This window comes from Anopheles merus, chromosome 3L, assembly GCF_017562075.2.
Source record: "Anopheles merus strain MAF chromosome 3L, AmerM5.1, whole genome shotgun sequence".
Taxonomy (NCBI): domain Eukaryota; kingdom Metazoa; phylum Arthropoda; class Insecta; order Diptera; family Culicidae; genus Anopheles; species Anopheles merus.
The window spans coordinates 15,824,683-15,840,925 of record NC_054085.1 but is presented as its reverse complement, the minus strand read 5'-3'; the positions used below and the strand labels follow the sequence as shown (position 1 = coordinate 15,840,925).

Genomic DNA, 16,243 nt, shown 5'->3' with positions numbered 1-16,243 from the left:
GCTCCAGAGAATTCTGAGGTCCCCCAGAAGTTGAAGTCATCATAGTTGTTTCGAAAGCCACTTAAGAAAAGGAGAAGATGTGGAAATTTCTGTTGGGTTAAAATCTCAAAATTAGTTTTTTTTTCTTCCCTTTTACTTCATGTGGTTGTAAGAGAGGCCGAAGGCGCATCCTTCGGCTCTATTTATACCGTCTTACCTCACCGCCCTCGTAAACTCCGGTTACAAATGGAGGGCACCTTAGCCCATATGCCTTATCCTGGTAAGCCATTAGGAAAACCCTACAACAGTCACGAGCGTAGAAGATTTTGTCAGGCTTTCTATGTGTGAACAAACGCTGTTCACATCAATAATGGCACTCTCGCAAGGGCTTGCCTCGAAACAGAGAGTATTGTAAGAGATCTCATACTAACTACTGTTCAAAGTATGCATTCCTTAGTATTTATCAGGGCCAGATAAGGATTATCTTAAACTAAGAGTACAGCTTAAAGGGGTTTCCGAGTTAATTTCCCATGTCAACAATATTGTTCATTGCCTGCGAGATGTTTTTCAACAACTTTGAAATGTTGTATTAGCATCACAATTATTTTTCAGTTCTTCCACATGATTTTCAACCCATCTCAAGCAGAATTGAGTTTGACAGTTCTTTTGTGACGTGCTGAAAATCATGTGAAAGAACCGAAATTTTACAGGGTTCTTGAAGTCAGTTTCGAATGTAAACATTGTTGTTCACCGCATGCAAAATGTTGTTCCACACCGATCTGACATTTCATTTCCATCCTAATAATTTTTAAAATCAACAGCATGATTTTCAACACGTCTCAAGCTGGATTGAGTTTGACAGCGCTTTGTTATGTGTTGAAAATCATGTGTTGAAACTGAAATTTCATTTTGAAATAAACAAACCATTTGCCAGCTGTTGAAAAACATTTTGGATGTAATGGGGAATAACAATGTTTACGTTCGAAACTGACTTGGAAAACCCTGTATTACGATGCAAATATACCATTTTTGACAGCTGTTGAAAAACAAGCTATAGGCGGTAAGTTATGATGTGCACATTCGAAAGTGACGTACATTTGCACTTTACAAAAGACCTGCAAGTCGTTATAGAATAAAAAAAAAAACAAAAATGTTCACCACTTCAACTCAAACATCTATACTTGAAAACCTGACCTAAGCTACTCTATCCAATTTAATGACACAATTTTCCTCTTTGATTGCACAAAGGCCAGATTCTGGACGGTTTGTTTGGTTAAGCAAAGTTTTGCAAAAACAAACATTACTTTAATTCAAGCAAGATTCAGTACAAACCATACATTCCAGTAAATCATAGCAATAATTTTGTTAATACTGCAACAACCACACGAAACCGTGCCGAATCTGACCGTTGTGCGAATCGAAGGCGAAAATTGTGTAATTTAATTGGACAGAATAGCTTACACCATCTGACGTCTGAACAAATAGTAGACAGTGGTGTCTATTCAAAACGACTATAGCTATAAACAAGAGGACAGTTGTTTATTGGACTGGTAAACCTTCTACCTCATCAGCTCACTAACCATTCCCCCCGTTATCTTTCAACCGATGACAGACGAAAAGGTTTTCTGTTGAATAATTCCGCTCAAAACAAATCCATTATTTTCCATTCCAACACCCGCAGCAAAGCAAGAGTGTGTGGGCCATACTGAAATAAACAAAAAGCCCTCTCGCTTCGATCCTCCCAATTGAAATGCATCCACTCCAATCAAATTAGATTAGCGCCGTCACCAATGAAAAAACAGCAATCCACATCCACAATCCCGCACTCGAAATCGCGTGCCTCAGTTACCGTGTTGAAACGCATCAAATATGTGCCCAATGTACTCTTTCCCGAATGTGTATGTGTGTGTTTAAGAGAGAGAATGTTGGGATGCAAAAAGCCCCGCCAGGTATCGGCATGACTGCCAAATGGCTTCATCTAATCATGTTTGCTGATCAAAGCACTTTCCCGCAATAAAATCAATCCAAAAGCGAGCGATGATATCGAATGTTAAGAAAACACAAAAATCAATCCCTTTTTCCCCCCGTTCTCAACTCACCCACCCATTACACTCCCGCTCAAGGAAAGGCCGAAGGGAGCTTTTCCGCTAACGGGATATAAGATTGTTCCCCATGTTGTTGTTTTCCGTATTTTTTTTTGCTTCTCTTTCCTTTCTTTTCCCGTCCCCATTTTTCACAAACAATGAAACAACCATTATTCTAATTCAATCACCTCGCGGGCTGGGCCAAAGCCGTGGACGAGGAGAGAGCAAAATAAATAAAAAGAATAACAGTCTTGAGAGCCTTTGGCTTATGGGTTTGAAATGTGAGTAAAAAGGGGGGAAAACGAATGAACGGGAATGCATCTGGGGTGTATGGGTGGAAAACCGGATCCAGCGAGCCAATTTATGTGTCTTGCTGGCTTGCTTTTGCCCGCGGTTTCTTGCCTTCTTGCTTGGAGTGCGCTATCCTCTCGCTAATGGTATTGCGCCATTGCGCTGCGCGCACACAGCGAGAACCGTTAGCGTTGTTTATATCGAATATTGTGATTTGAATAATTCATCACTACACGCTGCAAGTGGCATACGGGCGCACTGGGAAACAAAAACCTGAAAATCTCAACAAAAACAAAAAAACAATCGCTTTCCCCCCTCACTGCGTAGCCTTTCTGTCGTTGACATCCGCTCCGCGCCTGTGGTGATGGAAGGGCAAAGCACAACCCGAGAAGTGGTAATAAAAACAACGAAACCACTTCGCGCACCAACAAAGAAGGAATAAGAGTGAAGAAAAAATGGCTGTCAAAATTTAAATTTGATCACAAACTTTTTCCTTTTTTTTTGTCCCATTCCGGTCGAATTTTGCCTTTTCTTCTGCAACACCAACAGTGTTACCAACTGGTGGAAGTTGGATGGTGTATGGCCATTTGCCATTTGATTAAGAGTTTGTGTGGTTTTGATTGATTGATTGGTTTGGTGCTCGGGTATCCTGTGGGGTAGTTGGTGAACAGGGGGGGGGGGGGTGGAGAGGGGCGAGCGTATTTGTAAAACAACCCGCGCCTTGCCTTGTGCGTCACTTTACGCCGATGAAACGGGAACGCTTGCGCACTCATTTGCTCACAGAAATGGATCTTGAGATTCGCGACTCCGTGCGAGCCAGAGTCAGAGTAATCGGATACGACAGTGAAGGCGCCGGTAATTTGTTTGTCCGGCGTTGGTAGACAAAAACACGCGCGCACACACACACACACGCCCCGTGGAAATAGATTGATTGGCGCGAGCGTGGGAAAATGGTACGGTGCAGTAAAGTTGTCCGCACTGCAACAGTACGGAGAAGACCGAGCTGCACGACGATATCGTATCGTTTGCCGTGGCATAAAGGCACACAAAACGGAAAATAATTGGATTGCGTTACGCGAATCCGGTTGCGTTGTATGGGGGTTGCTGCAGCAATAGAGAAACAAAGAGAGGCAACGAGACAGTACGACGCTGTGGCGTCTTTAATTGATTTCAACAGCAAACTTCATAAGCAATTAGCGTCGACGCTTTAGGGCAGCTTTAAAATGCTTTAAATTTTTGGTGCTTTAATTATGGGGCTATTAGAATTTTTTTTTTGTTATTTTTATACTTCACTTTTTACACTATTTGAATGGATTCAGCATAACATTACAGAGGGAGACTCGGAGCATCGGCAAACAACGTAGCAAAAAGCACGTCAAAGCAGACAACCGTTCTATAAACAAACAAGCAACAAACCCAACTACATCATCCACAACTAATCAAAATCACAATCAACCAACAGCAAACGTCAACGCATACGCACACTCTAACACACACGTAAACAACATTCAAACGAAACAACAACTCAAGCGAGCGGTGTACATGTCCGTCTACTAAGCACACATCTACGTGGCCTTTCCTTATCCATACAGCGATGTGGAGGGGGAAGGGGTCGTTGCGGTGCTTTACAGTAGGACCGGTACGTGAACCAGTAAAGGGTTAAGAGGTTGGTTCGCTCTGTTGGTTCTGGTTTTATTGAGGAAAATGAAGGATACCATTGTTGTACGGATGTAATTTAAAATAATCAGTGGAAAAAATCATCTTTTTATGAGAAATGACTTTAAAGCTCCCAAACAGCTCATTTGTGTCATTATAAAATATAAAACATGAATTAAAAACTAAACACCGTAGTATACTATTCCCTACTAAATTATGAAAGTAATCAAAACTTTGAAGAAAGAAAAAAATGCAATAAGACAAAAGGAAAGCAAAGTTATATTAAAAAAATAAACTAATCAGCAATTCATCTTTTGAATTCATGTTTTTGAGCAAAAGGGACTTTCAAACTCTCAAAAAGCTAATTTTGTCATAAAAATATATAAAATGTGAAAAAAAACTAAACAACGTGGTATACTATTCCCTACTAAATTAAAAAACTAATTAAAAATGATTGTTATAAAATGTTGTTATAAAACAAACTCAACATAAAAATAAACTGAAAATGAAATTACAAAACATGTAAAATAAGGAAGAAAGTGAAGAAGACAAATTAAAGCAAAGTTATATTAAAAAATAAACGAATGAGCAATTCATCTTTTAGATTCATGTTTTTAAGCAAAAAGGACATTTGAGCTTTCTAAAAGCTCATTATTTTTTATACAAAATATAAAATATCAATAAAAAACTAAACGATGTAGTATGTTATTCCCTACTAATATATAAAAGTATTAAAACTTCTGGTTATAAAATAGTAAAACAAAATCGAAATAAAAAGAAACTGATCAGCAAATAACACAACATTAAAAGTGAAGAATAAAAAATACAATAAGATAAAATGAAAGCAAAATGCAATAAAAAAAGCTTAATGAGCAATTAACAAAACAAGAAAATCAAAGAAAATTAAGCGAGGAAAAACAAGATCTAAAATCCTTCTGATCTCACACATCATCAAGAAAGATCAAAGGGAATTTGCTATTACGATACGTTGGAGGAGATGTAGAAAATAAATGCACAGACAGAACCATCTCGCGCACACAGAACCACCCCTAAAGGTATGTACGATGCGATGTCACGTCACTCGAGAAGGAGAAAGGATGGCAGGGGAAAGGAGAAGGGCAAATGCAAAAAGCGTTATGCGCACCGTGCAACACGGGCGGGGCGGGGCGAGCAAAGGAAAGTAACCACCAAAAACATACAAACGTACACCGCTAAACATCGCACTCACTTTGCCCAACTGCGAGGGAAGGGCGGTGCTGCTGTTGCCGTTGTTGTTGCCGTTGTCGGCCGACTTGACGTAGATCTGCCAGGTGGCGTCACTGTGGAAGCTCTTGTCGGCGGCGTAGCAGCGCCACAGGCACTGGATCAGCATGGCGGCGGCCGGTATCTGCCGGTTGAAGTGCTTCTGGCGCTGCTTCTGTTGTACTTTTAAGGCGAATCCGGATCCCAGGATACCCTGCGCAGTGGATGGGAAGCAAGACGGATGGCGATGGTGTGAGATAATTGAAAAGAAAAAAAACAGGGGTAGAGGCAGGGTTGTGATTGAAACTTACGGCCGGCAGTGCGAAGAACGAGATTGCGAACACACTAAAGCAGGAGGCAACGATCTTGCCCATCCAGGTTTGCGGCACCGTGTCGCCGTACCCGATCGTGGTGACGGTAATGACGCCCCACCAGAGCGCATCGGCGTAGCTGGCAAAGTCGGCCTTCCCGTCCGGCCCGAGCACGTCCTTCTCGGCGAGATACACGAAGTACGAGCTGAAGATGAGCCCCAGGAACCCGATGTACAGCGTGGTAATCAGCTCCTGTGTGTGTGTGCGTGTGTGTGGCGGGAGAATAGGGTGGATCGATCAGTTTGGCTAAGAAGGTTCATGCGATATTCATAACCTAATCTATTCCAATACATCACAGATACTTGCTGTGGGAAAGGGAAGAGATTTATCGGTAAAGACGGTGTTGCCTCTTACCTGCCGGTGGATAAACACGACCGAGCCGAGCAGCCGCCAGGTACCGCCCTGCCGGTCCACGTGCAGCATGCGCAGGATCTGCAGGAAGCGAATGCCTCGGATGGCACTCGTGGCAAACACCTGACCATTTGAGCCGACGGACAGCACAACCATAGACGCTACGACTACAATAAGATCTGAAAGAAAGCAGAGTATTTTTGAATGTCCTGTCATTGTTTCCCATGTAATGGAAATTCTGGAGAGAGTGGTAAAAACATGCAAATAATGCTGAGCAAAAGTTTCCCCCAGAACACAGCTTTCTGATGTTACGCAAATCCTCTTGAGATATTCCAACAGACGACGCCACTATCGATGAGAGTATGTTGGGTTGGAATGAACGCTTGTGATGGATAAAGTTTTGATGAGATAAAGCGAATGGGGAAACATTTGTACCACCAAAAACTAGTAACATTGGTGTAACTTTTCATACTGTGGAGCTGTGTGCTGGCAAAAAGAGAGACACAAACGAACACCTACACACTGATGACTTGGAGTTGAATTTTGCACCATTCGATGAAGCTTTTCGCCGTACGCATTTACATAAAGCTTGGCAAACTTTCACCTCTGTCTCTTGCTTTCCCTCTTTCTCCATCTCTCACACACACACCTCGTGCCAACCGTCGCCAAGACCGTTGCCAAGAGCGACACAGATGCGACGACAGAAGCGACTCACAGCTCACAGCGCACCATCATCTTCGGTAAGACACTGACAAATGGATGCTTTCAATTTTGCTAGCCCACGGACAGACAGCCACAACCTTGCCCGCATCGTGGCCCGTGGTAGTGCCGGTCCTAGTGCTTCCCAACTTCCACCAACAATGGACTCCACCGTAAGCGCGTGGAGCCCGGGATGACAAATGAAGTTGTACGGTGGAGCGTACGTTATTGGGGGCGAAAAATGGTAACGCTTATGGCAACGCTCTATGGCAGCGGGAATAGATTTGTTTGCTTAAATTTGTGCCGACACACACACACACACACGCGCACATTCACACACTGTGTTGCATTTGTAAAATTTGTATTAAGAAAGAGCTGCATCCATCATCCGGTGATGATGACGCACCAACTGACGCGAGGCTGACTTGTTGCTGCACAAAATGGGGCTACTTTGATGGGACATTTGGGAAACGGTTCGTTGGACAAATCGGCAAAACTGGCTATTAATAAGAGCACCTTTTGCTGAACAATATTGTGTCCCATTTGTGCTAAAAATTCTTCCATTAACCAAAAAAACAAGATGCGTCATCAAAAAAAGACATTATCAGCAAAGATGATTTCCAATTGCCCACGGGTTTGCAGTGCAGTAAAAACACCGATTCGCATCGCCAAATTGTCCTTCCCACAAAACAGCTTGTCGTCCGGGTGCCGATTGAATGGGGTTTTAAGTTCAGCTGCGGAACCCGTTCCTTCCCGCGCAAACCTTCCCTTGCTGGTGTAATCATCATAAAATTGGTTCCTCTTTTTATTAAACCCGCTCTTTTTTCTGTCCCACATTAGCCACAGAACCAGCTTGGCAAGCGATTTCAATTATTTCCCCCCCTGTTCATACCTTTCCGTTGCCATTTCGTCCCTTCCCGAAAGAAAAGTTTGAAAATTGTTTAAAATTAATCTGTGCCACCGGTGTGGCCCTTACGGTGTGGCACGTGGCTTGAAGTTTGGCGACCGAATTTCTCCAACTCCCGGGCACATTTGCGAGAGAAGTGCGACGAAAGGTTGCCAAACCAACCGGACCAAACTAATCGGTGGCCATGCTTGGGTAAAGATTGTTCGGTGTTCGGTGTCCGCACTTGCTCCCTAATCACCCTCACCCCCTTGAGCAAACAATGAAACGTCGGTTTCATAGTCGGTCATCATCGTTGGGGAAATCATTGCCGCTAGCAGCAGCGGTGCGCGAGAACATGGCGCTTGATTGGACCGGCCCGATAATGTTCGGACTGTCACTTAAATTAGAGTCACGCAAATTCCCGTCCCTAAGCTTCGTCGGGGAGAGCAGGGGAAAAACGGTTTTGCCTTTAATTTGAAATGGGAAAAAGGGGAGAAAAAGAAGAAAAAACACATATACACGCACGACAACGCCATAAAATGTGGTCGTAGTTGTCGTATTTTGCGGTGCTGCTGCCACATTTTAATGCTTTTTTCATGTTCATCACTATTTGACGAGTCATATTTTGTGCCCTTCCCACCAAGGAGCGAATAGTCAGCGTGCCACCGTTTCGCATTTTTCTGCTACTGCTGCTGCTACTGATTCGCGGCCATAAATTAACTTCCGGCAGGTGAAAAGCATGAATTTCATAATGAATTTAATAATGCAAAAAAACAACCCCACGCGGTAAAATGTGACAATTTTACGCCACGCCACACCTTGCAAATATGTCAAGCTTTAGTAACAACAATAACAAAAAAACTCCCCCCCCCCATACTAGAAAATCACAAACAATAGAGATGGGAAGGAAGGAGAAAAAAGGTCGATGGAGACGCCTGGTCGCTCTTAGCAAAAGGCGAGTCAATTGATCAAACCACGAATTGACCTAATTTCGGTCCGTCGCTAACAATACACACCTGCGGCCGCATATTCTTAGGCGCTGGCACAAAGAAGCTTCTAGCTAACTTCTTTCTTGCACAGTAGCAGCAGTAGCTTATCGGGTGGCTTTATTTTGTTTGAGCTTGTCGGGCTCTCTCTCTGTGTCAAAGCCAGCCCAATCGAGAAGAGGCAAATTTAGCTGGATCGGCTTCGAAAGCGACCGACCCACCCTCTTGGACCTCGGCTCTCGGACAAACAAAAAGAGATCCCTTCCCCCCTCCTCCCTCGTCCTAAAAATAGATGAAGCTGATTGACAAATATTTACACTTTAATTGTTCGCTTGGCGCATTGGCGCTTTGGAGGCCAGCTGCTGGTGGTCTTCTACAAAGACGCTCAGTCTTATCCGGCCTTGCCGATAATGGTTGGGTCAGCGTTGGGTCGTAGTAATAGTGGCAAACGACACCCAGTGGCAAACATCATTAAGCATCCCTAGTCTAACAGTACGGTTTGACTTTCTTTTTTTGGGAGGTTCTGTACGGTGACAACTGCTACTGTAAAGTAAATATTTGCCTATCAACGCCAAACGATGAACCTACGTTTTGGGGGTGCAACTCTTTCCTGAAGGGAAGGTGGGGGGCTTAAATAAGCTTTTATTTGGGCAAATAAACTCGAACCCAACTTGTGCCTAGCTCAAAGGTAACAGCTTCTTGCATTTACTTTGACTATTATTATCTAAACTTCATGCATTTGGAATAATACCAGTGTGAAACGAACGAAACATCTCGAAACTGCACCATTAAAGGAACAATTTGCGTAATGTGAAACTGTTCCTGTGACGTTTGCTGCCTCATCAAACTGCAGCTGCATGATGAACGGACTGCAGACTGCAATTATTTGGCGCAATAAAACTTTTACGCCGCACCATGTGGCACCTCCTCTGCATCTCGCAGTATATCAGATCATCATCTTTTTTTTTGTCAAAAGCAGCATCATTTTATGACGAACAGCGATGGCCATATAATTTTGTGAGCAAGCACAACCAACGTTTCGAATATTGTACGCTCTCTGTACGGTAAACAGCAAACAGAGCAGGCAAGGGGTCCCCGTACTGGGGTTTGATGTCAGCAGTTTGATGTTGTTTTATCGCTCGATGCGGTCAATGTTTTCACTGCACTTCGGGCACGTGATGCACGTGCGCCGAAAGTGTTTATGTGGTTTAAAAAATTCCTCCCCTTAATTAGAAAGATGATGAAGGACTGTGCGGTAATAATAATAATACTGTGGTTGCCAGAATGCTCACTAAACACACTGATTTTTTCAATGTACATTTGCACGAGTGGCCGTTTTTATATGTCTTAATTTAAACTCAATTTAAAGGTTTACAAATTAATTCAATCAAAATGTTTTGCTGTCATCCGATTCCCCCGAAAAGAGGCGATCTTTAAACCAATGAACCAGCAGCTCAGGAACATGCGAAATGCGTACCAAATTAAAGCGTTACTGCTCAAGCCGACCGTTACCGTCTCTGTCCCGGCTAAACCGTAAGCCGTAAACGAAACAAATTGTGCTGAATTGGGAGAGAATAGAAAAAAATAAACAATTGCTCGTTCAAAGCAAAAGTTTGTACAGACAAAAAAGGATCCCTCTTGCACCACCGTACCGGAACAGCGGAACAACCCGCACAAAGCAAAGCGGTGGATAGCGCAATAACAAAAGTGTGCGCGCTGAACGAACGGACAAAAAAGAAGGGAAAACATTTTTTCTCAAACGAAAACAAAGAAGAAAGCAAAGCAGGAATGTTCGTAAAAAGAGGAAGGAAAAATAAACTCTAAAGAACACAAAATCGGTAGGAAAAATCTCGGCCAGAGCAGATTTCTGTTTTCGGTTGGAGTTGAAATGGGAGGAGTCGGCAAACCAGGCAAGAAGCCGGCTTGAAGTGGAGTGGAGTTGAAAGACTCTTCGCCGATCCGCCGAGATGCTTCAGCTGTGTAGTGGAGGTTTTTCGGATAAATGTCGTGACCGGCAGTGGCGAAACGCTCCTCCACCGATTCTGATTTGATTCAGATTGGTTGGACATTGTTTGTGCCTTTTCTGCGTGCTGCGGTTATACGGGCACTTGTTGCTGTTTGGGAAGGTTTTTGAGGGTCACAACCAAAAACAAAACAAAAAAACATCACCCATTTGTAGGGCAAATTATGGTGCAAAAGTTTTCAATTATGTTTGACCATTCGCGAATATGCAAAATGGACTGTGCTATAATGTTCAACTCCAATGTCTGATGCGGTTTTTGGTGATGTGATAAGGATGGAAAGAGCAAACAAGTTGATGATTTGGGAAAGTGGGAACATTAATGCAGGCTTGGAATCCAATTGTGGCCATTGAAAAAGGACCTTTTTGACATTGACAATCTAGTCTTTTTGTGTAATTTAAAATTCTTAAAACTAGAATTTGCCACACCCAAAAGTATGTCAATTAAAAGCCACCATCACCGACTGTTTGCATTTAAACGTCTCCATAGCACGCCAATGCTCGAGCTTAGTTCTTCCACCACACAATTGCTATCTTTTTTTATCACGTCCCTCTCCCGCTCTCTGTTTCATGAACCGTTTTCCTGTGACAAGGGAAGTTTTAAAATCCGATGCACCACCACCCCGTGCACCCCGACGAATTATCCCCCCTGTGGAAATTGGCCCCAAAAGCAAAAGCGTAGGTCCGCGTGCCAAAGGTCCATTTTCTTTTCTCACGAACAATCATCTTCCACGAACCGGTATCTTCCACCCCCGCGTGAGGTGAGGTGGGGAGGAAACAGGAGTTTAAAAAAAAGAGTCAATTTACCATTCATATTTTTCATGAGCTTTCCTTGGAAAAAGAAGGACAGTGTGCGCGAGGTTTCAGGGCTTTTTTGGGGAGCTTTTTTGTAGTAGAAGAGTGCGCAGAGGTTCAGCGCTTCTCGAAGAATCGTGCGACAAAAGGGGTAGCAGAACTTTGCACCAACTCAAATTGAAATGCTAATGAGAACGAGGATTTTCAGCGGGCCACTCCGAGGAACTTGACAACGATGACCTCCAGTGTACTCGATTGTGTTGTCGTTTCGTTTTTTCCCACCCACACACACCGTCAGAATTCTTCATTAAGTGCAGCGGAACATATGCTTGCCGGTGCTTTTAGACAATTTCCCCCCCCCGAAAAACCCTATGCCTACTGTGGTGTTGTCGTGTGCCGCTAGGCTGCAGTCTATCCTCATGAATAATTCATGCGATTTGTACGCTTTGGCTCTACAGCAGGCAGCAGGCTTTGAGGCCTCCGTCCAGGCAGCGGATGGACACATCTGTCGCATTTGCTATTGTCCGTATTGTGCCGTAGTTGTGGTGAAGGTTCTTCTGGAGGTTCTAGTCCGTGAGAAATAAAAAAAGATTCGAAAAGGCACCCAGTTGCGCAGTGTGTCCCCCTTCTCGGGGGTGTGTTTTGTTTTTTGATCAGCGTTTTGAGGGCGCTGCTGAGGTTTGGCGATGACGACGCCCCTTGAAGCACACCTGGGAATCGCTGGACATTCCCCACACACCCTTTTCCCAGGAGGTGAGCGATTTCACAGCGCCACGCCGGTGTGGTTAAATGATGAGCAAAACCATTTATACTGGTACAACGCGCCCACGGTGCCGGTACGGTCCCGTGCACCGTGGAGAGCGAGGAGACTAACGACGGGTGCAATTATTTATGCACAAGTAGCGGCGAACCCTTAAATTGCCATTCATTTATTAGACATTTTAGGACGGGAGGAGGAAGCCGCGGGTGCTTGAGGAAAGGCTTACGGTAAGGGGGGGGGGGACATTAGCACCTGGTTCGGGATTTAAGAACTAGCAGCAGTGCCGGAGGCACTGGCACCTTCCGAAATTATTCCATTCCAGTGCCAGCACAAACATTTGGAAGAAGGCGGCAGAGGCAACACTGTCACGAAGAGACCTTGGTTTCAGTGCTCTGTTTGTCGTATTAGCCCGGTGCTCTTGTCACAACCTTGGAGCGGGGGGTTAAAATCAAGCACAGAGAACGACCGGAATTAACGCAAACTCACTCCACACGAGCGCCTACCTGGATGGTGAAAAGAATAAATAAAAGTATCACCGTTACCAAGAAACACACAGAACGACCAAATGCTTCCCGGTGTTGAGGTGGCATCAAGAGCTTTCTTGCAACTGCACGAACGAGTTGCTCTTGTGTATGTACCCCAGTGTCTGTGTGTGGTGAGTGCTCCCAGTTAAATATGTACGAGTGTATGCATTTGAAATCGAAATGTCGTGTTTTAATTTAGTTTCTAATGAATTTGAAATTAGCCCTCCCGCACTCCTCCTGTCCGTGTCCGTGGCTTCGTGCGGATCGATTCCACTCGCAGGAAGTGGTGCTTGGGAAAATACGGGGAAAGACTGGGTGCTGGGGAAAAAAGGAGAGGTCGGACGGCTTGAAACCTACCTATAATACAGATGGGCTTGCGGATGAAGCGCAACCGGCCGCAGAAGCCCATATACTTTGACCGGCAGCCAGCGGACCAGAGCCGGACCAGGTACTCGACGCCGAAAAACACCACCAGACAGATCTCCATCCAGAATAAGGTCTCGTTCGCGAACTTACTGTACTCGTCTATCGTCGACAATACGCTAAATATCAGACACACTAAAACGAGCAAAAATCTGAAGTAGAAGAAAAAAAAAGAAGGAAAATTAAGTTAGCTTTAAAAATGTAATTAGAAAACTGGGTTGGAATAGATCATACTGAAATGAAAAATCGATGCACTCTGACGATTATTAAAGCAGCTGACCCATTAATACTTATCTTATGTTTTATGTGTTTTGCTCCAACACATCGCGTACACGCTACGGGAAGCTATTACGTTTTCAGCTGTCCCAGAAATGTCCTTTTTTATTACCTTTTATTCATTGAACCTTCTTTTTTGTGTGCGATTGTAGAATGATTTCACCGTTTCAATTGCACTGTTCTTTCCCGCCAAGAAGCGCCAAGAAATTGCACCACTAGCGCAACCCACATAATTGTCACCGCAGTTGGCGGACTGGTCTGGACCGGACTGGAATGACTTTTTAGTGTCTCCGATTGGTTCACCGGGGATGATGGGATAACGATTTTATGACCGCGTGCACGTGAACGCGCCGTGAACCCCTCCATCATCTTTATGGCACACCGACGCAGCTGTGGCTTTTTCGCTCTTTTTTCGCATTTTTGCTTGAGATGCAGCCCGAACCGAGATGTGTGAACTAGTGATGTGCACCCTCGACTCCGATCCGACTCCGATCCAACTTCGGCTATTGTTAGTCCGAATCCGACTCCGGATTCGTCGGAGTCGTCCAGAGTCACCCGGAGTCGGAGTCGCCTGGAGTCGTTCGGAGTCATCCGGAGTCGTTCGGAGTCATCCGAAGTCGCCCGGAGTCGGAGTCGTCCGGAGTCGTTCGGAGTCGTTTAGAGTCGTTCGGAATCTTCCGGAGTCGATCGGAGTCGTTTGGAGTTGTCGAAGTCGTCCGACAAGCCGACCTCGGCCGAATCCAACTGACTCCGGATGACTCCGTCTGCGGCCGATTCTGGATGACTCCAGACGACTCCGGAAGATTCCGAACGACTCCGGACGACTCCAGACGACTCCGGTCGAACTCAACTCCAGGTGATTCCGAACGACTCCTGCCTACTCCGACTTCGAACGACTTCGGACGACTCCGACTCCGGGTGACTCCAACTCCAAGCGACTCCGGGCGATTCCGGACGACTACGGACGATTCAGGGTCATTTCGAACGATTCCGAACGACTCCAGTCGAGTCAATTCCGAATTTATCGGAGTCGGATCGGAGTCGACTCCGGATTTTTGCCAACTTTACCCATCACTAGTATACAGGCCCTTGTTTCGTAGGCCGAAACCGGCCGACTCCAGACGACTTCGACTTCAATCGATTCCGGACGACTCGGACGACTTGAACGACTCCGACTCCGAACGACCTTCCGGAGTCGATTCCAAATTGATCGGAGTCGGATCGGAGTCGACTCCGGAATTTTTGCCAACTCTACCCATCACTAGTGTGAACTGTCACAAATCGACGACCTCTCCACCACCCCGGTCACTATGATTTCTGCTTTACGATCTGCACTCAGCTCGCCGGTCGGTACCGGCGCGTTCGTCGCTTAATGGTGCTTTGTTACGAAATCTTAAAGTCAGCGCGTGGCTTCAATAAAGCACTGGTTTTAATGCATTAAATCCCTATCTCCCCGTAACCAGCAACGATAAAGGTTGTTCATGAAGCAATCGAGCAATGGGAGAAAAAAACATATTTTATCTCTATTTTTTAACACTGATGTTACTGAAGCTCCTCTAATCCAATCCCCCCCCCCCTGGTGCGGTGCCATTGTGTTGGGCTTGCCGCACGGAAGTGGAATATATAATGTGGCTGAAAATAGAATTTCAATCATATTTCACTCGCCTCATAAACACGTCCTGCGAAGCGTAACACCGACGCAGGGGCTCAGGCTGCTAAATGTCACTGCGCCGTTCGTTCGTTCATTCGCTCGCTTGCTTCAGAACGACAGAAGCCCAGAGTCAGCTGATGTCTTTTGCGGCTCGTTCCCCGAAACTGCCCTTCGAAAAAAAACGGCAAAAAACAAACGGCCACGCTGATAGCATGCTGATCTTCGCTTTAAAGATAAAGCTGCGGCTGGGGGTTTGCGCTCAACCGTTTCGCTGAGCTGAGGAACAATGGTTTGCGGGACTTTTGATAGAGGAGTGTTATCCTTTCTTCTAAAGCGTAAAGGATCCAAAACACAGCGGGATGCCCCTGTCGCGCACCAAGGAACCAAATCTCAGGGAGCAGAGCTTACAACAAAAAAACACAACTTCCACCTAATAGGCAAGCGTAAAGAGTAAAGCTGAATACGTGGAAGTACGTCTTGTTGGTAACTCCAAGCGTTATCATAACCTCGCGCCATGTTCCACACACACACAACCCCAAAACCCAACTGTGCGCGGCTCGGCGCGGGTATGACCAGATACGGTACACAACCGTTCCATTCGCTTGGCGAACCGTTTCGCCGTAAGCTTTGTGCAAGTGGCACAATGGACGGGGCTCTTGACGAGTCGCACTTGACAGACGCGGAGCAGCAACAGGCGCGCCTTCATCGCGGATCATGGAGCTGACATTTGCTGTCGGCGAAACTTTCGCTATACAAGGGTGATGTGGTCCCGAGGGAGAGAGAGAGAGAGAGAGAGAGATAGAAAAAGACGGAAAAAAGGACAACTCAAGGCCTTGGCACAAAGCGTTCAAGCTGGGATAGGATTGTTTGAAGTGTTAATTGTCAGGAAAAATTACACTTAATGCTACTGAGAGTGAGGGGGGCTGCCGTGAGTTTTGTGTGTAGAACACACACAATTGATCGTGTACAAAGGCAGCAAATAAAACTACAATTAAATTTTATTTTGCTGTCACTTTGAATTGTTTTTCACAAGCGAGCAAAATGCTTCTTTTAAATACATGTTTTCACTTTTCTCTCCATCTTTCTCTCCCTGCGCCCGTCACACTCAACCATTCTCCGGTAATTGGCGGTGATGTTACTACAAGAAAAATAATTGATCGATTTTCACTGCCAATCCAGCTCTCCTGGGGAGAGGGGAGGTCATTTCGTTGTGTCAGCAGGTAAAATGTGCCAATTGACATTTAATTGA

General features: G+C 45.0%; 1 protein-coding gene across 2 annotated transcripts in view; it reads right to left on the bottom strand.

Annotated features, from left to right (window-relative positions):
* LOC121599845 (potassium voltage-gated channel subfamily KQT member 4-like) overlaps nt 1–16,243 on the bottom strand; it is a 42,854-nt gene that overhangs the window by 13,024 nt on the left and 13,587 nt on the right. The window contains exons 2-5 of one of the 2 annotated variants that reach the window (XM_041927939.1): nt 13,002–13,219; nt 5,978–6,153; nt 5,564–5,815; nt 5,218–5,466 (exon numbers count right to left, since the gene is read on the bottom strand). In XM_041927939.1, coding sequence (XP_041783873.1) covers nt 5,218–5,466; nt 5,564–5,815; nt 5,978–6,153; nt 13,002–13,219 — 895 coding nt within the window. The remainder of the gene's footprint in view (nt 1–5,217; nt 5,467–5,563; nt 5,816–5,977; nt 6,154–13,001; nt 13,220–16,243) is intronic. The other variant, XM_041927940.1, reaches the window with a different exon arrangement.